The 25,773-nt window shown below is 42.4% G+C and overlaps 1 protein-coding gene across 10 annotated transcripts in view; it reads left to right on the top strand.

The window, feature by feature from the left end:
* CLASP1 (cytoplasmic linker associated protein 1) overlaps nucleotides 1–25,773 on the top strand; it is a 264,293-nt gene that overhangs the window by 134,754 nt on the left and 103,766 nt on the right. For all 10 annotated transcript variants that reach the window (XM_039234904.1, XM_039234903.1, XM_039234905.1 and 7 more), the window contains exons 9-15: nucleotides 8,919–9,071; nucleotides 12,062–12,135; nucleotides 13,499–13,591; nucleotides 14,510–14,655; nucleotides 15,769–15,904; nucleotides 16,909–16,979; nucleotides 21,079–21,138. In XM_039234904.1, the coding sequence (XP_039090835.1) occupies nucleotides 8,919–9,071; nucleotides 12,062–12,135; nucleotides 13,499–13,591; nucleotides 14,510–14,655; nucleotides 15,769–15,904; nucleotides 16,909–16,979; nucleotides 21,079–21,138 (733 nt within the window). The remainder of the gene's footprint in view (nucleotides 1–8,918; nucleotides 9,072–12,061; nucleotides 12,136–13,498; nucleotides 13,592–14,509; nucleotides 14,656–15,768; nucleotides 15,905–16,908; nucleotides 16,980–21,078; nucleotides 21,139–25,773) is intronic.

Genomic DNA, 25,773 nt, shown 5'->3' with positions numbered 1-25,773 from the left:
CTGAGCCACTCGGGCTCCCCATGCCGTTTCCATTTTGTACTGAGAATTAGGCCAACGTCTGCCAGTCAGGTTCAAGGTTATATCTCTTGTGCTCTGACAAAAGCATTTCTTAACTATTAATAGTGGAGAGGAATGGAGTTTTTGGTTCAGAATATGGATATTGAAGGGTGTTTTTCAGAGAGCATTATTAAAGGACTGATCCTATTTAATACTGATACATATTGGCTGGACTTGAAGGATACACGTACCCCACTCAGCATATTTTGAAGGGAAAGGAATGTAGAAACTTCAAAGGAAAGCAGACTTTTGCCCTGTTACCCAGTTCAGACAGTGTGGCTTGCACTTCTGTGCCTTGCGAGGCATCGTCTAACTTTGCTTAACATTAAAAGCTAGTGAGGACAAATGGGCAAGAACTATAGTCTGGATAAGGAGCACAGTGACTTTTTAGAAATCTTCTGATCTGTGAACATTTACTAGGTCTTTAATTTCTTTTAACAACGTTATGTTGTTTCCAGCCTACATGTCTGGTTGCTATTTTCTATTGAATTGTTTTATTTCATTTTTGGATCATTCATTGCTGATGTATAGAAATGCAATTCATTTTTCTGTATTGGTCTTGTATCCTGCTACCTTGCTGAGCTTACTTATTAGTTCTAATAGTTTTTTTTTTTTTTAATGAGATCTTTAAAGCTTTCTTTTTAAAATTTTTTTCATTTGTAGAGAAATAGCATGTGAGTGGGGGACAGTGGAAGAGGAGCGGGGAGAGAGACTCTTAGGCAGGCTCCATGCTCTGTGTGGAGCCCAACATGGGGGCCAATCCCAGGACCCTGGGATCATGACTGGAGTTGGACATGTTGAATGAATGCCTGAGCCATCCAGGCACTCCTTTAGAACTCTCTGTCTACAAGATCATGTCATCTCCGGAGTGCAGGGCACCTGGGCGGCTGAGTCGGTTAAGTGTCTGACTTCAGCTCAGATCGTGAACTCGTGGTTTGAGATTTCAAACTCCATGTCAGGCTCTGTGCTGACAGCTCAGAGCCTGGAGCATGTTTCAGATTCTGTGTCTCCCTCTCTCTCTGACCCTCCCCTGTTCATGGTGTCTCTCTCAGAAATAAATAAAACATTAAAAAAATTTTTTTTAATTAAAAAAAATTAAAAAAAAAACTAAAGAAAATTTAAAAACAGATGTCATCTGTGAATTGAGATAGTTTCAGTTCTTCCTATGTAATCTGGGGGTTTTTCCTCTCTTTCCTGATTGCCCTGGCTACAACCTTTCGGACAGTGTTGAATAAAAGTGGCAGGAGGGGGCCTTGTCTTGTTCCTGATCTTAGGAGTAAAGTATCTAGTCTTCTGCCATTAGATACGATGTTAATAGTGTGTTTTGTGTGATTTCCTTTCTAATCTTTGTTGTGTTTTTAGCATGAAAGCTCTTCACTTTGGTTATTGTAAGATACTTCAGTACGTCTACTAAGCCTGCTGTTTTGTCTTTTATTCTGTTAGTGCAGTGTAGTAAATGGATGAATTTCTGTAACATTACATCCCCAAGATCTGTTCCACTTGGCTATGCTGACCATTCTTTTTGTGTTGCTGGATTTGGTTTGCCTAGTACTTTGCTGAGGATTTTTGTGTGGATATTTGTAAACGATATTAGTGAGTCTGTGTTTCAGAAATTATCTTAAGTGAATTACTTTTTTAAGTAAGCAAACAGCTAAGAATTAAAATATACAGAAAGCACTTAGCACAGTTCTCAGTGCGTAGTAAGTGGCCAGTTTATATGAACTGCTTTTTGCTCTTTTTTTTGGTTGATGATCATCATCGTGACTCTGATCATAGGATTTTGAGTCAGACAGGCATGGGCTTATTCCTCCTTCTAGTTAGCCATGTGGCTTCGGTTCCATTATACCTGGATGCTTTAAGTGTTTCACCTCCAGGAGTGGAGTGATGATAGTACTTCCCTCTGAGAGTTGTCAGGAGGATTCGGTGAGAATATGCAAAGCAGCGAGCACAGGGCCTGGCACGCGCTTCTGCAGAGAGCCAGTATTCTGGTGAGATGGGGTGAAAGACACGCTGATGGCCATGCAGCATGGGGAAGGGATGGCTGGCTTCTCCAGGCTGGGGCTGGATGAGAACTCAGAGGAGCAGGTGGCAGCAGACTAGCGTTTTAGGGAGTAACATAGGACTGTATCGGCCACATTGAGCAAGACTGTGCAAAGCAAAGCCTTGGATCTGTGAAAGATCTAGAAGGAAGAAATGTTGGGATATTTACAAAAGCAGCCAGCCTCTGGGCTTATTATCAGGTCTCTGTGCAGCCTCTTCTGGGAATGCTAATTATATTCTAGTTACTAGGCTGCCACATTTCTTACTCCCTTGGAGGAGAATTTCTGTGACAAGGGAGTGGGTGAAAATGCAAGCCTGTCAGGAATACGAGCTTCTACAAAGTGACCCCAATTCAGTGAAACAGAGAGTTGGTTGTCTTTGCTTTAGAAAATGAAGACATTTCCTCCCCATTGGGCTTCCAGGAGTCCAAGCCTTTCTTCTTCTGGAGAGAAGAGGAAACCGCTTTGTGGTTTAGGTTCTAGCCTTCCTGGCAGACGGACAATGGAACAGACACTTCTTAGTTTTCTGTGACATTTTGTTTGTCGTCCTAGATGAGTGTATACATTTTCTAAATGGACGGTGTGATCCAAAGCTTGTAATTCCAGGTTCCAGACACTAAACTTGAAGTCTTGTCTTTAGACTGATAGTTTCTCTGCCATTCCGGTACCCAAACCTCTGGTCACAGTGGTATGTATGATGGTCTTTCTGATCATATTTGACCCACTGAGTGGCTCGTCGCTTGGTATCTTTCCCTATTCAGCTCGATTAAAGTTCAGTTCTGAGCCAGCTGGGGCTCTACTTGGGCTTCCGGGATTTCACAGCCTGAGTCCACCGAGGCTCATTGCACTGCTTCTGCCTTCCAGGCTGGCCATGGTCACCCTCCACCCTCCACCCAACCCCTTGACCACGGTTCAAGACTCATGCAAGTTAAGTTCACAGACGTGTGTAGAAATCTGCTGGTTTCCTTTTGGGTGCACAGATGACTGTGCTTGTCCTCTGGCCTTTTGTTTCTTCAAAGGGGCCTGTCTCTTCTGTGTTCTAAACTCTCTTCTATGCCACTAGCCCTTGTCGGTATGCTGTCCTTCTCTCCACTGTGCCTACTAACTGGCTTGCCAGGCATGCGGTGATTGAGAGTTAGATGAAAACTGCCCTGTCCCTCTGTAGGAACTTTATGAGTCATTTAAAAACATCTTGTCCTAGTGCTGTAAAAAGGGGCTGAGGGGAAGGGGCGGATGGAGCCCAGGTGATAGAAAGGATTAAAAGGCTGGGAACCAAAGCCCCAGTTAGCCTGTCCCAGGTTTTTACTGAAGACTGTCCAGTGAGGGCAGTGACCCCAGGTGACAGTCTTTGCAGTGGAGGCTGGGGATAGAATCAGTCAGTTACTCCTCTGGGCTCAGGGAGACCAGTTTCTGTGTAACATATGTTGTCATATGGTGTGAAAAAATTTTAAACTAATGTAAGTGGCACAAGCCAGCATAGCTAAAAATACTCATTTTCACACATTTTTGTCTTAAAGATGGAAAAAAAGGTTATATCCTAACATATGTCTGCTTAGCTGAAGCCCTAGAGAAAAGGGGCTTTAAATGACAAGTGGAGCTCGGTGTGGGTGGCTTAGTTGAGAAAGCACTCTGGTGGCACCGGGGGCTTGGAGGGGCCTACTCTGGGGCTGTGTCCAGAGTGGGTCCGCTCCGTAACCACAGCCAGACATGGATCCACACATGGCTTCTCCGTCCAGTTAAGGAAGAACATGTTCTATATAAGAGACTTTCCTAGTTAATTGAAATTGGTACTTGTCAGGGGCCCTAACCTCCTTTTTAATTTGATTTAATTTCTGTTCAAAGCTCTGGGAAGCATAGGGTAAACTTATAGTGTGTCAGTTTTCAAATAGGCCCAGTAGGCTTTTATCCCGCAAACATCTTTGCAGGTGAAGTATCTCTGAGTGTAAAGTGACGTCCAGCTGCTCATCTGGGAAATGAAGACATTCTTTCCCCTTTTCCCCTGGATTGCTGATTCCAGAAGGACATCTGAGTTACTTTCCTTGTTAGCCCACAGGCCACAGGAAGATAAGTGGATCCGGATGGGACAGGCTCGCGGTTCGGAACAGCTGCTTGCGTGCTGCTGGGCTGCGGTGCTGTGGGTCCCCCTCTGTGCTGTCGCTGGTGTTCCCAGCGCTTGGGTGTGGGGGGCTTTCTCGTCCCGTGTTTGCTTTTTTTAACCTTCTATATAGCTGTCAGGCTTTCAGCTGTCACTTGTCGTTAACATCACTGTGCTCACCACCTGATGCCCCCTTCTCACTGTTCCTATATTTAGTTGCTTCTGATCTGATTAGGGGGGAAAAACAAATGATAAGTAAGCCTGCTAGATTTTATTTCCAAAAGATGTAAATAAAAAGACTGATTGGGACTCTCAGAGCTCATTTTTAAAAACAACTCAACACTGGCTGCTCGGGGTCCCTTTCCTCCCCCTCCCTTCCTTGGGAGGCGTTTCCAGACAGACGTTGGTGAGGAAACGCATGCCTTGTCAGGGCATTACACCGTTGTATGACACCTTGAGTGCCTTTGGCCAAGTTATAAATTTGTTTTAGAGATGCTGGTGCGTTGTGGGCTGGATCTGAGCTGCTTCCAGTCTCCGCAGGCTTCGCCAGTGCCCGTGTGGCCCGTGTCACTGTGCCGACAGGCGTCTTTTCTCTGGCTTCCAGGTTACCTGCCCAGGGCAGGAGGATGTAGAAAGAACAGGAACTAGATGCTCGGGCTTTCTGTTTGCTTTAGATAGCCAGCTGTCCCTCAGAGACTTACAGTATGAGGAGAAGGTCTCCTCACGCACCTGCTCACTGTCTCCCGCGCTCTTCACTCTGTTGTAACCCAGGGTTTCACTCGGTGTCATTTCCCCCTTTGTCTGAAAACCTCCCTCGGACATTTCTGGGGAGTGCAGGTCTCGTGGTGGCATTCTTTTTTTGGTTTTGTCTGATTACATTTTTATTTAGCCTTTATTTTTAGAAGATATTTTTGGTGGAGAGAGAATTCTAGGTTAATAGTTTCCTGTCACCGTTTTCAAGATGCTGTTCCATTGTCTTTCGGCACACAGTCTCTGATGAAGCCTCCTGTCACCTTGTTCCTGTGTACGTAACGTGTTCTTTCTTCCCTTGGGCTCCCGCGGGGAGTGCAGTTTCCTGTGCGTTTGATGCCTCTTACTATCCCACAGGTCTGAGTTTCTGCTCCTCCTGTTTATTTTTCTCGGGCTTTCTTTTTTCTGTCCCTTAGCTTAACTTCGGTTAACTTTTTTTGCTATGTGTTTAAATTCCCTGATTTTTTTTTCAGCTGATGATGTCTGATCTGCATTTATCCCATTCAGTGATATTTTCATTTCAGATACTGTGTTTTCTTAGTTTCCAGAAGTTCCATTTGGTCCTTTTAATTAAAAAACCCTTAGGGGCGCCTGGATGGCTCAGGCAGTTAACCCTCCAACTCAGCTCAGGTCATGATCCTGCAGTTTATGGGTTTGGGCCTTGTGTCAGTCTCTGTGCTGACAGCTTGGAGCCTGGAGCCTGCTGCGGATTCTGTGTTTACCTTTCTCTTTGCCCCTCCCCCACTACTGCTCTGTGTCTCTCAAAAATGAATAAAAATGTTAAAAAATTAAAAAAAAAAAAACCCTTTTTTTCTCATGATGTCTGTTTGGTTCCTTTAATATTTGGACACAGTTGTAGCAGTTTTAATGTTATTACCTGCTAGTTCCATCCTCTCTGTCATTTCTTTACTGGTCGCTATTTGCTGATGTTTTTTCCCTCATGATTGTGTGCCACGTTTTCTTGTGTTGATGAAATTTTGATTAGGTGTTGTGTATTGTGAATGCTGCATTGTTAAGTGTCTGAATTTTGTTGAGTTCCTTTAAAGAATGTTATGCTTTGCTTTGGCAGAGCAGGTTTGGTTTTGTTTTTAAGAGAAAGAGCATGCGTGCATGGTGGGAAGGGGCAGAGGGAGGTAGAGGGAGAGAATCCCAAGTAGGCTGTACCCTTGGCATGGAGCCTGACATGGGGCTGCGTCCCACGGCCCTGGGATCCCATGACCTGAGGTGAAATCAGGAGTGGGACCTCAGCTGGCCGAGCCACCCGGGTGCCCCTGGCGGAGCGGTTTTAAGTTACCAGCCGATCTAACCCCTCGAGGCCGGTTTTTAAACTTGGAGAGGGTGGGCTTGGTGTGCCGTGCCCTCACAGGGTCTCACAGAATGCCTTGGGTGAGTCTCCAAGAACACTGTGCTCTGGTGCGGCAGTGGAACACCCTCCTATGCTGTGCGGAATTCCGGGGTTTCCGGGCCGTCTTCGCCTTCCCTTGTGTGTGGGATTGCTCTCCCACATGCATGGGCTACTTGGTACACTTCTGGAGCTCTCTTTCTGTGTACTTCCTGTTTCCTAGCACGCTGCCTGTACCTACCGCCCCCTCTGCCTCCCTGAACCCTGACCTTCCTTTTCTCAACCTGGCGAGGCCTCCCAGTTCAGCGTGGGGTCCCCTTCCTTGTACCCGGTGGTCTGGAAGCTCTCTCCAGGCCGGAAGTTGGGTGACTCTGTAGCTCACCTTGTCTTCTTCCCTCTCAGGGCTCACGATTCTGCACCGTCTCTTGTCCCGTCCAAAGTAGTTGTTTTACCTACTTTGTCCGGTTTCTGGCTGTTTGCTGAAAGAGGTTGGGTCTGGTCTTTGCTAGTCCATCATTGCTTCAATAGAAATTCCAGGGAATCCAGTGGCACGGGCCCTCTGAAAATAATTGTCACTAAGCGAATATAGTTCTTGGTGAAGCGCCTGCCCATGTTAGAAAAATTACAGACTTTACACGAACTTCTGAGTGAAGCATAACGGTGTCTTCACTTCACCTCTTCCATATGCACCCGTCCCACAGACGGGAATGTTCCTGTAATGATTAGAGCTTCCCTGAGGGCGGATGGGTTGAGAACAGCTCTTGTCACCGCTACTACTGGCAGTGCTCCGTGAGCAGCCTTCTCTTTCAGTTGTTCTCGTCCTTTACATCACACGTGGTTTTACTCTGAGAAGGGGCCTCGTGAATGTGCTTGCAGTCTAAGAATCACCTTTTGGATTCACATGGGAAGTTGATGCTATTAGACCACCGAACATCTGAATCGGGAAAATCGATGTGTGTATTGAAGGAACCATCTGCAAAAGAGGATTGCTTGATACGGCGAGCTAAGAGGTTTAAAGACTTGTGGAAGGAAGCTAATTTGCCCAAGGATGTGCATTTAGAACAATGGATCAGCTCCCAGCAGTGTTGAATAAAAGAAGCCATGTAATGTGAAGTGGATTGTTGGTGACTTGTGGGGTCCACAGTAGACACAAGACTTGACTGTTGATAGTTGAGCCAACAAGCCCACAGGTCAAGAAAACAGACTGGTATTTGTGTTTTCTGGTCAACAGTGATGTACTTCAGATGGATTGGAAAAGATGTAGTACCCTTATTTAGAAATATAAATATTGCCAGCTACAGATGTTTGTTTCCTTTTTCTATTTTAAATTATTCTTAGGTTCTTTGTTTAGCCTCCTGAATGACTCACAGTTGCCGTATAAGCCCCTGGTACTCTGTATAAGTGCACCCTGATAGTGTTAATTCTGTGCCATCCCCATGTTGTCCTAAATATGTTGATTTTTGTTAAAGCCCAAAGATGTTTTTTTCTTTTTTCTTTTTTTTAAAAGTTTATTTATTTTGAGAGAGCACATGCAAGCAGGAGAGGGGCAGAGAGGGGGGAGAGAGAGAGAGAATCCCAAGCAGGTTCAGCGCGGTCATTGTGCAGAATGCAACGTGGAACTTGAACTCAGTAAACCATGAGATCGTGGCCTGAGCCGAAATCCAGAGTCAGATGCTTAACTGACTGAGCCACACAGTGCTCTTTTCTTTCTTCTTTTTAGTTTTAAATGCAGCCTGAGGAATGTTCCTTGGATCCACTAATGCTTAGAAAATTAAGGAATTAATGAACTGAAGAAACAATGCTCAACTCCACTAAAAGAGAAATTGCCGAGGAAGCATTTTTTTTTCCTGCCTGTCAAACTGGTTGACATTTAAAAATGATAATACTGTGGTGGCAAGGGTGTGACCAGATGGGCACGTCTTTGAACTTCCAGGAAAAAGAAAATTCATGACCTTTCTGCAAATAAATTTGGCAGTGTATGCTAAAAATTTTAATACTCTTTGACCCAGTAGGTATTGCTTCTAGGTTTTTTTTCCTTAAAAATTGTTAGAAATTTAAACAAAAATGGCAGTAGGAAGATATTTGTTGCAGTGTTATTTCTAACAGTGACAAATCAGAACAACCCTGAGTGACTAACGACGAGACTATTTCAGTTGTGGTATTTCCTCATTACAGAGTACCATGCAACCATTAAGGCAGCATTTGCAAAGAATATTTTATCACATGGGAAACTGCACATATTTGAAATAAGCAAAATGCCAAATGATGTATAGTCTCTCATCAACTGTTATTTAAAAAAATGCATGCAAAGAATGGTCAGGAATATGCCAAAATGTTGAAGTAACTGCATTAGGTGGTGGTTTTATGAGAGATTATTTTCTTCTTTATGTTTTCTCTGTTTTCCAAAATTGGAGCAGGAGAGCATTCTAGATATGTGAAAGCAAACATGATGTTTGCGTCTGCATTCTGGACTTACCTAAGGCCTTTCTAGACCATGGACTGGCACCTCACATCCCAAGAGTAGGCACACCGTTCATCTCTAAGGCTAGTTTGTTGTTTTACATTCGGGTGGAAAAGCACCTTTTGTTTTGTTTTGCTGCTTTTTAAAACAATGATTTCTCTGCTTACTCTTCAGATAAAAATTTTGATGATGAAGATTCTGTGGATGGTAATAGACCTTCCTCTGCTAGTTCTACATCCTCCAAAGCTCCACCCAGCTCACGGAGAAATGTAGGAATGGGGACCACCCGCCGGCTTGGGTCCTCTACGCTTGGATCCAAGTCTTCAGGTAAGGCCATGCCATGTGGGGGGCTGTAGAGTCGGCTCTGCTGGCGATTAAAACCCGATGTGTGTGCTGCTCGCCCCCGTGCCCGTAGGAGTGGAGTGGTCCTGTGTGCAGCATGTTTCTGCTCACTGTGATTTTTAGTAGTCCTCTGCTGTCCATGCTGACGGGGTAGAAGTGTGAGCCACTGTGTGGCCACGTTTTGGTGAGGGGGAGCCCACGGGAGAAGACGAGCAGCTCCTCTGTGCCAGCTTGTCTGCACCAGCCTCTCTGCACCAGCTTCTCTGTCCATGTTAAATAGCGGTGCTGGTGGCTGACAGTGGTGTTAACACCGCAGTAACAAGGGGACAGGGGCGTTCAGACCACAGATGGCAGGACTGGGGCGTTCACACCACAGATGGCAGGAGGACTGGGGCATTCACACCACAGATGGCAAAGAGGGCGGGTGTGTTCACACCACAGAGGGCAATAGGACCGGGGTGTTCACACCACAGATGGGCAGGAGGATTGGAGGCATTCACACCACAGTGGCAGGAAGTCATGGGTGTTCACACCACAGATGGAGGGAGGACCGGGGTGTTCACAGTGGCAGGAGGATGGAGGTGTTCACACCACAGATGGCAGGAGGATGGGGTGTTCACACCACAGGTGGCAGGAGGATGGAGGTGTTTACATACAGATGGCAAGGGGTCCAGGGCATTCACACCACAGATGGTAGGAGGACCAGGGCGTTCACCCTGCAGAGGGCAAGAGGACAGGGGTGTTCATACCCCAGATGGCAAGAGGACCAGGGCATTCACACCACAGATGGCAGGAAGGTAGGGGTGTTCACACCACAGGTGGCGGGAGGGCCGAGGCATTCACACCACAGTGGCAGGAGGATGGAGGTGTTCACACCACAGAAGGCAGGAGGACCAGGGCATTCACACCACAGAACCATAGATAATAGGAGGACGGGGGCGTTCGCACCATAGACAGCGGGAGGACGGGGACATTCGCACCACAGATGGCGGGAGGAAGAAGCTGTGCCTTTGTTGGTGTTCTTAGTCCTTTTTATTTGTCTGTGTCTGTGTGTGTATGCTTGTAGGTTTTTTGATGCATTAAAAAATTTTTTTGTAATTGAGTTTAAAATCACAAAATGTAAAGTTAACTTTTATTTATTTTTTAATATTTTTTAAAAGTTTACCTATTTAATTTTGGGAGAGAGAGTGTGCCAGCAGGGAGGAGGGGCAGAGAGAGGAAGAGGGAGAGTATCAAGCAGACTCTGCAGGGTTAGCAGGGTGCCTGATGTGGGGCTTGAACTCATGAAACTGTGATGACCTGAGCCGAAATCATTAGTCACACGCTCAAACTGACTGAGCCACTCAGGTGCCCCAGATTAACCATTTTAAAGGTAACAATCCAGTGGCATTTCATACATTCACAATGTTGTGCAGCCACCACCTTTGTCTAGTTCCAGAAGAGCTTTTCCCCTCCCAAAAGGAAGCCCCAGTCCCTTTAAACAGTCGCTCCCCATTTCTTCCTTCCCCCATTCCCTGGCAATCAGCAGTCTGCATTTTTGCCTCTAGGCATTTGCCTGTTGTAGATATTTCAGAGAAACGGAGTCATGTAAATGTGATCTTTTGTGTCTGGCTCCTTTCACGCAGTGTAATGTTTTTACAGTTCTTCTGTGTTGTAGCATGTACCAGTATTTCATTCCTCTGTGACTGAACAGACTTTCTCATCTTTTATTAGCAAAATTTATTCTTGGGGGCATCAGTTCCACAAATGAGGCTTAGAAAATTTCTGCATCATCAGACCCCTTTTGTTTCCTTCCTGTCCTGCACCCGTTCCCCTTCCAAAACTCCCAGCTCTAGATTATGTAGAGATTTCAGCCCTGCTCTTAATCCTTTTTTCCGTTTTGTTTAATGCCATAGTCTTGAATTTCCTTGTTGACTCCTCCTTGTCTGATTCTGGGGTTCATGGACTGTGTTTGGTCTCTGTTAGTTCACTTTGGTATGTGGGTCCCTGGTGTAGCACTTACCCAGGGCCGCGCTCAGGACCTGTCTGCTCAGGGGTGTCTAGTCTCTGTACCAAAAGGAGCACTGAGCACCAAGTCACAGTGTGATGTTGCTGTCATCTGACCATAGCTTGTGAACTCAGTGTAAGGAATCTTCATCAAAAGTGAGGACACACATTTATTGCTCCCAGAATCGTCTTTAAAGCCCTGTCTGTGTTTGAGGACCCCAAATGCCAGATAACTTGTCTGCACAGAAACACTGGGAAGCCACTCACACTAATTAGTGTAAATCGCTAATAATGAGGGTTTCAAGGGTGAACTTAGACCCCAGTTTTAAAACCTGTATTCTGAAAGAACAAAAAACCAAAAAAGATTTGATAAAATGTCACATGATTTTCATGTGTGAAGTAGAATTCATTTTAGCAGAAGAAAAAACTCTCTCCCAAATGATAGCAATTAACCTTTCAGTGTACAGAGCATCTTACAACACCTTTATGAGGGAAAATTCTTACTGGTGCCTAAGTAGAAAATTGACCCAGTTATCATGCATTCAAGGAATTGAGAGTAATACAAAGTTGAAATGAAATGTTAAATTCTTCAGCACTTATTTGAATATTTCACACTTTTGTTATACTAGATGCCTAAAAATAACATAACCTAATTTATTCCCCGAAGGATTAAATTTTCTATTATATACCCGTTTATTAGATTCAGAAACGACTGCAGTATAATTGATCTATATCCCTTAAAGGCTAAATGTCCTTCTTAGCAAGTAGTCTCTTTAAGTGACGTTACGCTAACGTATATGGTATTGTAGAATCACGACATTTCATCTCGAAATTCAAAGCTAGTAATGTTTGTCAGTTCCACAACACTCTAAATTTTTATTACGCCTTTAAAAAAAGTTACAAATCTTCTATAATGTAATGGAGATTGTGTGTATTCAGACTACCTCTGTGCACACTGTTCACGTTTTGAAAATTAATCTTTTTTATAGCTGCAAAAGAAGGAGCTGGTGCTGTCGATGAAGAGGACTTTATTAAAGCATTTGATGATGTACCTGTAGTACAGGTGAGTGAGGGTATTTGAGTCTGATTAAAAACAGATAGGCTTCCCTTCAAATTTCAGTTTTCAAATACGTGATATGTGAGGTCCCTGCCTGGGCAAGTTATTTTTTACCTCGAGACGACGAGATGACACTCGTGCCTTTTATGGCCGAAATGAAGAGCAAAGGTCAAAGCCCAAAGTGATCATTCAGTAGGGACCAGAGAGAAGCTGCTTGCTTGATCTAGTAATATGCTTGTGGGTTAGGTCATGTAAATAAAAAAAAAAAAAAAAAAAAAATCAGTGATTAGGTGTGAGAACAAAGAAATATGCCTGGAAAAAATTGTAAATTTCAGGGACCGGGGTGTCTGAAAAGCTATGAAGACGGGATTAATGAAAGCTCAAGGTAGTGCCACCTTGATGCTTTATTTAAGTGCCTGACAGATGAAGCAGAGATTACTTGTAAGATTGGGGTATACATATATATATATTTTTTAATATTTTACATATATATATTTTTTAATATTTTTATTTATTTCTAGGAGAGAGAGAGAGACAGCATGAGCAGGAGAGGGTCAGAGAGAGAGGGGGATACAGAACCTGAAGCGGGCTCCAGGCTCTGAGCTGGTAGTCAGCACAGAGCCCGACGCGGGGCTCGAACCCACGAACCGCGAGATCATGACCTAAGCGAAAGTCGGATGCTTAACCGACTAAGCCACCCAGGCGCCCCGGGGGTATACATATTTTAACTGCGTGGAGCCTCAGTGTCCTCCGTTGGGGCCTGGGGGCTAATGACACTTGTCCTCAGCCTGCATTGAATGTGGTGCTCTGCCTGCGTGAATCACTTGTTACCTGTTGCTTGGTTGCCATACGGACCATAAATCAGATAACCCGGCATCATAGGCTCAGCTCAGGCTCATCCTTCCCTTAAGTCCTTGACGTTCCCAGCTTGCATCATTGTTAGCTGATTATTCTCCTACCTATCTTATTAGTAAGATGTGAGCATAAATGAAAAAGAGAGTTGAAGAGTTGAAGTAACAAATGTGGTGTTATAAATAAGACTGAAGGTAATAAATGACCTGTGTATCATTGACAGTTCCCCATCGGCTTCTTTCTCTTCTGTACATGAGGTCACCTGTTAAGTTTATGGTGAAGCTGTTCTTGAAACCTTGCTATCCATATTTGGGAATTGAATCTAGTGGGTATATATTCCCAATGCCCAATGGAAGGAAGCTCATTCTAGAGGTTATCTCATAAATCCTTCTGAAAAATGAAATTATTTTTTTTTTACTGTACTTACCAAATACTCTTGACTTCGTGCAATTAAAAACTAATCTTTGCTTATTCTGTAAATTTTCTTACATTGGTTCTAAATTAATTTTGCTTACAGATTTATTCCAGCCGAGACCTGGAAGAATCCATAAACAAGATTAGGGAAATATTATCTGATGACAAGCATGACTGGGAGCAAAGAGTAAATGCTGTAAGCTGTTGACTTCATGTGATTACATTTTCATTAGATTTATTTAAATGTTCTAAATACTGAATTATGCAATTGGGGTATAGATCTGATAAATTTTAAGTAGTAAATATTTTAAATATAAATTACACTTAAATACATTTACATTTAACCCTTTTAGTAGAGTACCTCATTTCTCTTTCTGTTTTTAAAACGTGCCAACCTGTGCCTTTAAATACATCCTGTACTTTAAAAAAAAGATCTAATGTGGACCCTCTGGAGACAGCCTCCACTCTTGCCTTAGTCAAGATTTAATTGTGATTGTGGCCGGTAAGTCGGCTTTTCCTAGTGGCATCTTCAGTGTGTATCCATCTCTTCCTTTCTTCCTTCATATCACTTGTTAGAAAGTTCTCTCCCCTCTATTTAAAAAAGTGGGTTAATGAAATGTAAGGGGAACATTAAAGTGAGGGTGTATCTTTCTTATCTGAGGAAAGCTATTTTACAGTCGTTGGCTGGTAGGAAGTTTGGCCATCAAATTATTGCTACATTCCATTTAAACTCAGACTACCCTTTAAGTAATCCTATAGCAGAGGGTACTATACAGCCGACTGTAGGATTGCTTCTTTCTGTGAGTCATTCAACTAATGGCAGTTAAGAGTTGGGTGTTGGGGATTGGAAGCTTTAGGGGAGGAACTAAAATGTTTCTAGTTAAAATGCCTATTTTATAGAATTGTGAGATACTACGTTTAACACTTATTATTTGTGGTATGTAGATCTGCTCAGTATGGTAGCTGACACCGAAATGGATGAATTCTTTTGGGAAAACTTTTGTTATCTGTTAACTTTGATATTGATTTCTCACATTTGATGGCTTTGTTTCTTATGTCCTATTTTAAGAATTGTGTGTGTCTCTTCATTTTCTCATTTTCTCCGTCCCACCAGCTAAAAAAGATCAGATCTTTACTTTTGGCTGGTGCTGCTGAGTATGATAACTTCTTTCAACACTTGCGTCTTTTGGATGGAGCCTTTAAACTATCTGCTAAGGACCTGCGGTCTCAGGTAGTGCGGGAAGCTTGTATCACGTTGGGGTAAGGACCATCCTGCTTCAGATTCTCACACATGCTAAGGTAGTCCATCGAGGTGTGTCAGAGATGGTGCACTGAGAGTGCCCCGCGGGTCTCTTTAACGTGTGTCCTGACTGGTCTCCAAGACCTATTCCGTTTATACGTCTGTTGCTCTTACAGTGTTAACTGTATTTCCTGCCCAGTTATGTTAAGTTTGACAGATTTTAAATGTTATTCAGTGACTCAGCTCTGAAGCCTCTATTTTAAACTTGGAGCAATTATCATTAATAATGCAGAAAAAAAATATTATAAACTTGCACCTCAGCTTTTTCATTGATTTTGCTGGCAGGATATAGCATGATTATTAGAATTTTTGTTTGTTTCTAGAAGACAACTGTATCTATAGAGTAGAAAGTCAGAGGCAGATACTACAGTAAAATCTTACCCTAGCCAGAACCGTATAGTGTTTGCAGCTGGAACTTCTGTGTTGAAAAGTGTGTCAGGGTTGGTATCAAAGCAGCAGCAGCAGCGGGCTGTTTACACCTTCGCCTAGTGTCAGACACGGAAGCATGTGTATAGTACGTGTGAAAGGTTTTTAACAGGCAAAAGGGAAGGAGGGTGAGGGAGCCCTCTCATTTTTATATTTAATTTATATGATCAATTTTTACTTTGCTATTTAAAAAAATTTTAACGTTATATTTATTTTTGAGAGAGAGAGAGAGCAAGCTCACAAGTGGGGGAAGGGCAGAGAGAGAGGGACAGAGGATCCGAAGCAGGCTCCACACTGACGGCAGTGAGCCCGGTGTGGGGCTTGAACTCATGAACCGTGAGATCATGCCCTGAGTCGGAGTCGGACATGCAACCAACTGAACCACCCAGGCACCCCTGTCTTCTGCTATTTTAAGACCAATTAGATGGAAATGGTTTATTTAAAAAACAAAAGGAACGAGCTCATGGGCTAATGTCTGTTGGCCAAGCCCACAGCATGCACATGGGCAATATTTTTAACTTACTTAGACCCTTGCTTTTTATCTCCAGATAACTTTAAACGAAAGCCTTACATAATGTTCAGAGGTTTCTATGTTTCACTGTTTGCAAGGAATGCAGCTACAGTGCAGTATTCATTTCTTGTTGTAGGCATCTGTCGTCGGTTCTGGGAAATAAATTTGACCATGGAGCTGAAGCCATTATGCCAACTATCTTTAATTTAATTCCAAACAGTGCCAAAATTATGGCCACTTCCGGTGTTGTAGCTGTTAGGTTAATCATTCGGGTAAGTATATTTGGGGGCCGTACATAGAATAAGCAAATGGCAATAACTGATGGTTGATAAGCAGTGCTGGAGGCATTTTTCATTAGCAAGATTATATACAGTTGGAACCAGGTTGTACATACAAATCAGCCTCCCCCTCAGTGATCCTATATGAGACTTTTTTTTGACTCCATAATGTGAATTATGGATATGGTGTATACCTATTGATGTGTTGATTATTTATTCATCGTTGGCTTTAAATATTTGAGTGTCTGCATCTGCTTCTGGGGTTACACTTGGTTCTTTATCCCCAGTCATTCCATTCTAGGTATTTGTGCTGTGGCTTTGTTAATTCACCTAAAGTTTTTATTTAATTACTTGTGTTTAAGCCCAGGGACAAAGTGTTCTTTTCAGGTTTCTAAACATTCATTTATTTAAGTTTAAATAATTATCCAAGTAATTTATATACATGTTTCCATTTAAACCTAATAGCTCACAAAGGCTTAAAATGAACATTCTCTGCATCACCTTCTCCCCACCTTCAAGTCCGTTTTCCCCAGAGGCAACCTTTGAAACTGGGACTTGGTGATGCTAAAATCTACCCAGAATACTCCTGATTGTGGGTTACTTATTTGTATTATTTTTAGTTCTATTTGCACTGCCTACTTGAAATAATAAACCCAAAGCCATCATTGAATATTCCCATTGAAACAGTAGCAAAACACATTGCTCTGCTGACCCCTTTTGAACTCACTTAGATCTCCACTGCCAGATTATTTAGACTTCCCACCAGGGATTTGTTTTGCTCTTAGATTTATTTACATATCATTGGGTGCTTTGTTTGGGCTCTGTGAATTTTGTCCTGGCCTTTGGCAATACCCAGTGGAATTTTTTTCCTTTTTAAGCTCAGCGACATTCTAATCTGAATATATATGTGCTTTAGGTAGTTTACTAAGGAAATGGTTGTCTTAGTTTTTAGTTTTGTATTTTCAAGTGCTCACCTCTGTTTTTGTTCTTCTCTGCAGCACACACACATCCCTAGGCTAATACCTGTCATAACAAGCAACTGTACCTCTAAGTCTGTCGCAGTTAGAAGGTAAATTTTTAAACAGCTTTCTTGTTATTTTTGAATTGTTTAAAAACCAAAGTAAGTTCCACATTTCCCTCCATGGAAACAAATTCATGTTTGAGATGTTAAAGTTATTTTAAGATCACAGCAATACCTTTGGATTGAGGGATCATGATCTAAATAGTCTGGAAAATAAATTTGGACAACCTCCATTATTTGTGTGTGTGTGTGTGTGTGTGTGTGTGTGTGTGTGTGAGAGAGAGAGAGAGACAGAGAGAGACAGAGAGAGACAGAGAGGGAGAGGGAGAGAACGTATGTCTGTCTGTGAGTTAATGGAAAGGGATTCTGGAGAGAGTGAGGTAGAAGACAGCCTATACATTTTTTCTGAGATAGTCCCTCTACCTAAGTCGTTGGTGTACCCCTTTGAATGAAAGCAGTAGTTGCACGCAAGGAAAAGAAAAACGTTATAAAAGTTAATGGTAGCTCTTTACTACTGACATAGGTAGGAGGAGGCAGATGTTCTCTCTGCCTTCTGACTGTGATTTCTGGGATTCTGAATCCTGGCCAGGAGACACCACCCAGGTAGCTAGGTCTTTGTTCTCTGCCTCAGCTTGTGTCCGTGCGAGTTGCCCTAGATCACATCCCAGGAGTAGGGCCTCTTCTAGCTGGGATCTGTGCTTCTTGACTGCTGAGACTCTAATAAAATCTGTGGCCCCATTCCCAAGAAAATGTAAACGCACACACTATTTTATGTTGATTTTTGACGGGATTCGTGGACATCAGTGGACCTTATCAGGAGCTTCCTAGGGTAAATTAATGGCTGGCCTGGGCAGCGGACTCTTGACCACATTTCTGAAGTTCTGTGTCTGATCCTAGCCCAGTGGAAGAGCCCTTTAGTCTGAGCTTGGAACCAGCTTACTTTTGCTGCCCTCCATCTCCCTCCTTTGCTGGCATGTCACATTGGCTGTCGGGTTTCCACCGTAGGGGAACCTGCTGAGCATGAGGTGGCCTGATAGCCATCTTATTAACAGCTCTGTGGGAGTCATGAGGGAGCAACACGGAATCATCCACATTTGTAAAGCCAGGAAGGAAGAAATTGGCGCCTTCCTCTCTAACTGTGTGGCTCACTTGTACGTCACTGAGGAACGCAGTCTCCCCTTGACCCGCAGTTCAGCCTCTCCTTCCGGAGATGAGAGGGATGGTAGTGAACTTCAGAACCTGGAGGACTGCAGCTGAGGCATTACCTCTTCCACTGACTGATCGTCTGACCCGCTGGGACCCAGAATATCCCTGAGGCAGAGCTGTTCTGGGGGTTCAGTCATTGAGTAAGGGGGTTCAGCACCTAGTATTAGCTTAATAAACGGTACCAATCATTAGAATTTGTTGCTGCTGCTGCTGCTGCTGCTGTCACTATGGTTTTAGGTTTTCTGAGAGAACATCAGAATGTGTAAGACCAGGTTCCTCCGATGAGTGGCACGGATGTTTGTTGCAGGATGTTAGTGTCTTAATCGGCCTGAGCCGCCACCTCGAGATCCCACGTACTGTGTGGTCCACAGCAGAACTGGGTTTCCTCACAGCTCTGGAGGCTGGAGATCTGAGATGAGGGTGCCAGCGTGGTTGAGTTCTAATGAGGTTGCTTGCAGGTGGCCGACCTCTTGCTGTGTCTTCACATGGCAGAGAGAGGTGGCACGCCGTATGGGGTTTTGTCTTAGAAGGGCACTGGCCCACTCATGAGAGCCCTCCTCTCATGAACTCACGTGAACCTAATGACCTCCTGAGGACCCCCTCTCCAGATAGCATCATGTTGGGCATTAGGACATGGGAATTTGGTGGAACAGTGTTCAGTCCACAGAATTTAGCGATTCTGGCCTTTGCTGCTAAACAAGTAGTAGCCTAGACTCACTGTGACAATAGAGATGTCTCCCCCTTTACCACTTTCAGAGTCACACAGATTACTGTTCTTACATTTAGTCAGAGTACGTATCAGTCAGAACCTCGTGTCGTAATGCTGAAAGAAGTTACAGGGACCTTCTGGTCCCTTTGCTTGCAGATAGGTAACGAGAACCAAGGAAGTCATCGTAATCCAGGAAGTGCACTGCTGTCAGGTCCTCAGCCAGTACCTAGCTCTGCTTCGTAGAAGTTGTGAGAAATGGATCTCACAGTCTCCCTGCCTTTGAGGAGGTTTATCATTTAGGTAGGGAGATTAAAAACAATAATGCAAAGCAATGTAAGAGTGAGTTACAACACCCGTAGCGGGGACTGAGGAATTTAGAGAGCAGTGATTAAAACCAACTGGTATATTCCAGTGCCGCTTGATAGGCAGGTTGAAAATTGAGTTGCATTTCGAATGATGAGCAGGAGTTGGTAAAGAAAAGGGACGAGTCCTAACCTGATGTGTTTAAATAATGATATGTTAAATGATGCCAACGTTGATAATACTTCTTTGTTAATCTGAAAAGTGGAAAATAAAACCCAACTTAAAGGTCATCTTTTTTATTAAATTGATTGTTCTCACACACATTTAAGGCCAGAATTAGCACCAAAGACGGCAGTATTCACTGAGAGATAGATAAATATAAACATGTGCACACATGTTAAAGAAAAAGAGAGACCAGAAAAATCAGACCGGAAATGACCTGAGGAATGGAGGAGGAGTAGAATAAACATGGCCTAGGTTGGAGCCAGGGTGGGGGAGTGACAGAGGAGAGAGGGTGTGGGTCAGTGTCCTTCCTTGGAGAAAGTTTGCTTCACAGCCACCCTGCGCGCGCGCGCGCACGCACGCACACACACACACACACACACACACACACTGTTGGCAGCCCCCAGTCTGAATGGCTCTGTGTGCGTACGTGTACACACACACACACACACACACACACACACACACACACACACACACACACTCTGTTGGCAGCCCCCGGTCTGAATGGCTCTGTGTGCTTCTAAGAAGAGCTCCCTTGTGCTCCAGCACATGGGAACTGCTCCTTGTCTGTCTTGTTTGCTGGTTTATGTCTTGGTTACCATTGTTATCTCTAACATCTAGGGTAGGTTTATTAAAGATTTACTGAGTAATTAATTATATGGATTATGAGGTTTTGAATTGAGAGGATCATGGGAACGAAAGTCTTGTCATTAGAGAAAAATTACCCTCTTCCTTGTTTCCTTGAAGGAGTCCCTGAGACAGCTAAGATTTACCCCCACAAAGAGAAAGACCCTGGACTGGACTCTGAAAAGTTCTAACAAAGTGGGACCCAAAGCAGTGATGTAATCCAAAGGAGATGAGACCAGAATTGTTTTTGTGCACAAATCAGACCAAGACAGATTACAAAGGTGAAAAGGCTTGACGAGAAGGGATGTTGAGAGATTAAAGAGAGGAAAATAGATGAGTAATTCGGGAAAAATCCGTTTGAAGCACTACCTAGGACCTTAGGAAACTTTGGAAAGCACTTGGTTTTTCAGGGTATTTTTTACCTTTTTTTTGGTACAAGGCACTCTGTGAAGTGGATGCAAGAAGCGATTGCTTGTTTCTGTAATAACATACACTGATCTTCTTTGCACTTGTACATCTGGTATGAACATGTTCTTTGAGGTGGTATAAAAACAAATGGCAGGGGTGCCTGGGTGGTTCAGTCGGTTAGGCGTCCGACGTCGCCTCAGGTCATGATCTCACGGTTTGTGGGTTAGAACCCCACGTCGGGCTCTGTGCTGACCGCCAGCTCAGAGCCTGGAACCTGTTTCGGATTCTGTGTCTCCCTCTCTCTCTGACCCTCCCCTGCTCACGCTGTCTCTCTCTCTCTCAGAAATAAATAAAACATTAAAAAAATTAAACAAAACAAATGGCAGTGATAGGCTCTTTCAGTAATGTTGCCACAAGGCCGCAGTTTCTGATTTGAGGGGGACTTTTGTATCCTGTCTCTTCTATGTCTGTGTTTCTGCTTTCTGATCACATAGATACTTGATTAGGTTCTCAGTCACTGTGGATTCCAACTCTATGTTCCATTTTTTGAAACTTAGTAATTACAAGGAATTTACCAGTTCCAAAAAGTAGTGTGGGAAGAAAAAAAGCTTTTATATTCTGTAACATAAAAATGACTAAATGATACATTTTTTTCTTCACAATCTTTAGGCGCTGTTTTGAATTTTTAGATTTACTTTTACAAGAATGGCAGACACATTCACTGGAACGGTAAGCATTTCATTGGCTGTTTTTCCCCCTCTGAATTGAATCTTGATATTTAATGTCTCAACAAGTGGTCCAACGTGCTTTTTTGTAGCAATCAAAGGAATCTAAGCATTTCTTTGCATGACTACATCTGTTATTTCTACTGATGCAAGGCACTTAATATTGGCAGAAGCTTTTAGTGAATTTTATTGATGACGGTGTTGTGTGCCTAGAGATGTGGACCAATGTGCAGCATACCCTACGAAGCCACAGTTAACCTTTTTAAAGTTATTTTTTAATTCCTGTATAGGTAACATCCTGTTACATTAGTTTCAGGTGTACAACAGTAACTCAGTAATTCTGCACATGTTCATGCTTCTCATGATAAGTGTCCTCTTAATGCCCTTCATCTAGTTCCCCCATTCCCCCACCCACCTCCCCTCTGACAACTGTCAGTTTGTTCTCTCTAGTTGAAGAGTCTGTGTTTTAGGGGAGCCTGGGTGACTCAGGTGGTTAGGCATCTCACTCTTGGTTTCAGCCCAGGTCATGATCTCATGGTTTTGTGAGTTCGGGCCCCATATCCAGCTGGCCACGTGCACAGCCTGCTTGGGGTTCTTTCTCTCTGCCCTTCCCCCACTCATGTTGTCTGTGTCTCTCTCAAAAATAATAAACTTTAAAAAGTTTTTTAAAAGAGTCTGTTTTTTTTTAATTTATCTCTTTTTTTCTTTGTTTAGTTTCTTAAATTTCATATATGAGTGAGATCATATGGTATTGGTCTTTCTCTGACCAACTTCTTTCACTTCCATTATACCCTCTAGATATCTAGGTCTCGATCTGTCCATGTTGTCACAAATGGCAGAATCTCCTTCTTTATGGCTGAGTAATAATTCCACTGTATATCTTTTATCATGACTTGTTGTACTTTGTCAAATGCTTTTTTCTGCATCCATTGAAAAGATCATATGGTTTTTTATCCGTTTTCTTGTTGCTGTGATGTGTCACATTTATTGATTTGTGAGTAACGAACACCCCGCATTCTAGGAATCCTACTTGCTGGTGGTGAATGATTTCTTAAAATATATTGTTGAATTAAGTTTGCTAATATTTTGTTGAGGATTTTTGCATCTGTGTTTTTCAGAGTAGTGGCCTGTAGTTCTCTTTTTTTGTAGTCTTTATCTGGTTTTGATATCAGGGTAATGCTGGCTTCATACAATGAGTTTGGAAGCTTTCCTTCCTCTTCTGTTGTGTGGAATACCTTGAGAAGAATAGGTATTCACTCTTCTTTACATGTTTGGTAGAATCCACCTCTGAAGCTATCTGGTTCTGGACTTTCGTTTGTTGGCAGTTTTTGGTTAACTGATACAGTTTCATTACTGTTAGTCAGTCTGTTCAAATTTTCTATTTCTTCCTGCTTTAGTTTGGGAGAGTTATATAGCTTTAGTTTTAGGGAGTTATATATTTCTAGGAATTTATCAGTTTCTTCTAGGTTGTCCAATTTGTTGGCATATAATTTTTCATAATATTCTCATATCTTTTGTGTTTCTGTGGTGTCGGTTATTATTTTTCTTTTGTTTCTGATTTTGTTTATTTAGGTCCTCTTTTTCTTTTGATGAGTCAAGCTAAAGGTTGATCAGTTTTGTTGATCTTTTCAAAGTACTAGCTCCTGGTTTCAGTGATCTGTTCTATTGCTTTTTAGTTTTTATTTTGTTTGTTTCTGCTCTAACCTTTATTATTTACGTCCTTCAACTAGTTTTGGATCTTGTTTGCTTTTCTTATTCTACCTCCTTTAGGTGTAAGGTTAGGTTGATTATTTTAGATTTTTCTTACTTCTTGAGGTAGACCTGCGATGCTATAAACTTCCCTCTTAGAATAGCTTTAATCACATCCTAAAGATTTTGAACTGTGGTGTTTTCATTTAATTTATCTCCATGTATTTTTTGATTTCTTCTTTGATTTCATGGTTGATGGTTGATTTCATTGTAGATCCATTCATTGTTTAGGAGCATATTCTTTAACTTCCATGTATTTGTGCTCTTTCCTGGGTCTTCTTGTGGTTGATTTCTGGTTTTGTAGTGCTATGGTTGGAAGATGCATTGTATGACTTTGATCTTTTACAGTTTGTCAAGACTTGTTTTGTGGCCTAATATGTGTTCTATTCTGGAGAATGTTCTGTGTGCACTTGAAGAGGATGTGTGTTCTGCTCTTTTAGGATGGAATGTTCTGAATATATCTGTTAGATCCATCTGATCCAGTGTGCCATTTAGAGCCACAGTTTCCTTGTTGATTTTCTGTTTGGATGATCTATCCATTGATACAAATGAGTTGTTAAAGTCCTTTATAATTATATTACTACTGATTACTTCCTTTATGTTTCTTACTTGCTGCTTTATGTATTGAGTATTTTGTTGATACCCATGTTTGGTGCATAAATATTTGTAACTCTTCTGTTCTCTTGTTGGATTGATCCTTAATGATATATACTGTTTAAAAGTCTAGTTTGCCCATTATAAATATTGCTATTCCAGCTTTCTTTTCACATCCATTTGCATGATAGATCTTTTTCCATCCCTTCATTTTTCTGTGTGTGTGTATCTTTAGATCAGAAATGAGTCTCTTGTAGGCAGCATAGACATGGGTCTTACTTTTTTATCTATTCTGTCACCCTGTGTCTTTTGATTGGAGCGGTTAGTCCATTTACATTCAAAGTAATTATTGATAGGTATGTACTTTCATTGCCATTTTGTTGCTTATTTTAGCATTGTTTATGTACTTATTCTCTGTTCCTTTCTTTAATTGCTCCCTTCTCACGGTTTGCTGATTTTCTTTAATGATATATTCGGCTTCCTTTCTCTTTATTGTTTGTGTATGTATTACTGTTTTTTTTATTTGTGGTTGCCATTAGGTTTGTGTATAACATTTTATGCATATAGCAGTGTAGAGTTGATGATTGCATAAGTTTGAACCCATTCTTTACTCCTCTGTTTCCATGTTTTATGTATGCGGTATTATACTTTATATCCTTTAATTTTGTGAATCCTTGATGGATTTTTATAGAAAGACTTAATTTTACTGCTTTTGTGCTTTCTGCTTTTCTTACTCCTGCTTATGGTCTTTCCTTTCCACTCAGAAAGTTCACTTTAACATTTCTTATAGGACTGGTTTAGGGGTGATGAATTTCTTTAACTTTCATTTGTCTGGAAAACTCTATGCAGCAAGGCTATCATTTGGAAGAGAAGATGAGAGAGAGTATTCCTGGCTGAAGAATTTTTTTCTTTCAGCATTTGAATACATCATGCCACTCCTTTTTGGCTTGCCAAGTTTCTGCTGAAAAATCAATAGATAGCCTTAAGGAGTTTCCCTCATATGTAACTGTTTTCTTTTATCTTGCTACTTCTAAAATTCACTTTTTTTCACTTCCTTCTGACTTTTTAATTACTGTGTCTTGATGTAAACCTCCTTATGTTGTTTTTATTGGGGGCTCTCAATACTACCTGGATCTAGATTTCTGTTTTCTTCCCCAGATTTGGGAAGTTTTCGGCTATTATTTCTTCAAATAAATTTTCTGCCCCCTTTTCTCTCTCTTCTTCTCTGGGATTTCCTATTATGTAAATGTTACTATACTTGATGGTGCCCTAAGTCTTCTCATTTTTTCCACCTTTCCTTTTCAGCTTGATTGCTTCCCATTATTCTGTCCTCACTTGCTGCTTCTTTCTTCTGCTCTATCTATTCTACTATTTCTTCCCTGTGTGTATTTTTAATTTTAGTTATTGAGTTCTTTATCTCTGATTGGTTCTTTTTAATGTTTTCTATCTCTTTGTTAATGGTCTCACTGAGGTCCTCCACTCTTTTCTCAAGTCCAGTGAGTATCTTTGTGACCATTACTTTAAATTCTCTACCAGGCATAACATTTAAAAAAAAAAAAAAAAAGGAGGCGCCTGGGTGGCTTAGTCAGTTAAGCGTCCGACTTTCGCTTGGGTCATGATCTCACGGTTCGTGGGTTCGAGCCCCGCGTCGGGCTCTGTGCTGACTGCCAGTTCAGAGCCTGGAGCCTGTTTTAGTCTGTGACTCCCTCTCTCTCTGACCCTCCCCTGCTCACGCTGTCTCTCTCTCTCTCTCTCTCTCCTAAAAATAAATAAAAAAACATTTAAAAAAAAAATAAATTCTCTACCAGGCATATTACTTACCTCCAATTTGTTTAGGTCTTTTGCTGTGATTTTGTCTTGTTTTTACACTGGGGACATAATTCCTCTCTCTCCTCATTTTGTCTAACTCTGTGTTTCTTTGTGTTAGGGAAGTCAGCTGCATCTTCTGCTTTTGAAGGTACTGGCCTTATGAGGAAGAGGTCATGTAGTGCCCTGCAGTGCAGTGTCCCCTGTTCACCAGAACCTGGCACTTCAAGGGTGTCTCTATGTGTATTGTGTGTGCCCCGCGCTATTGAGGCTGAGCCACTTTTTCTTTCAGGCCAGTTGTCTGCATTGGCTCTCTGCCCAGAGTGGGCAGCATTTGATTGTTATGTTGTTACTGGGCCAGTCTAGGGCCACCTGGGCTTGAGTCACTTCTGACTGGGGGTTTGCCAGAGAGGTGGTGGTACCAAACTGCTGGACACTACCCTTGTGTTCTCCCATGAGAAACTTTCATCGGTGGGTTCGTTAGACCAGC

Source organism: Hyaena hyaena, unplaced genomic scaffold, assembly GCF_003009895.1.
Source record: "Hyaena hyaena isolate Hyena2069 unplaced genomic scaffold, ASM300989v1 scaffold_91, whole genome shotgun sequence".
NCBI lineage: Eukaryota > Metazoa > Chordata > Mammalia > Carnivora > Hyaenidae > Hyaena > Hyaena hyaena.
This window is presented reverse-complemented; position numbering and strand designations above follow the sequence as displayed.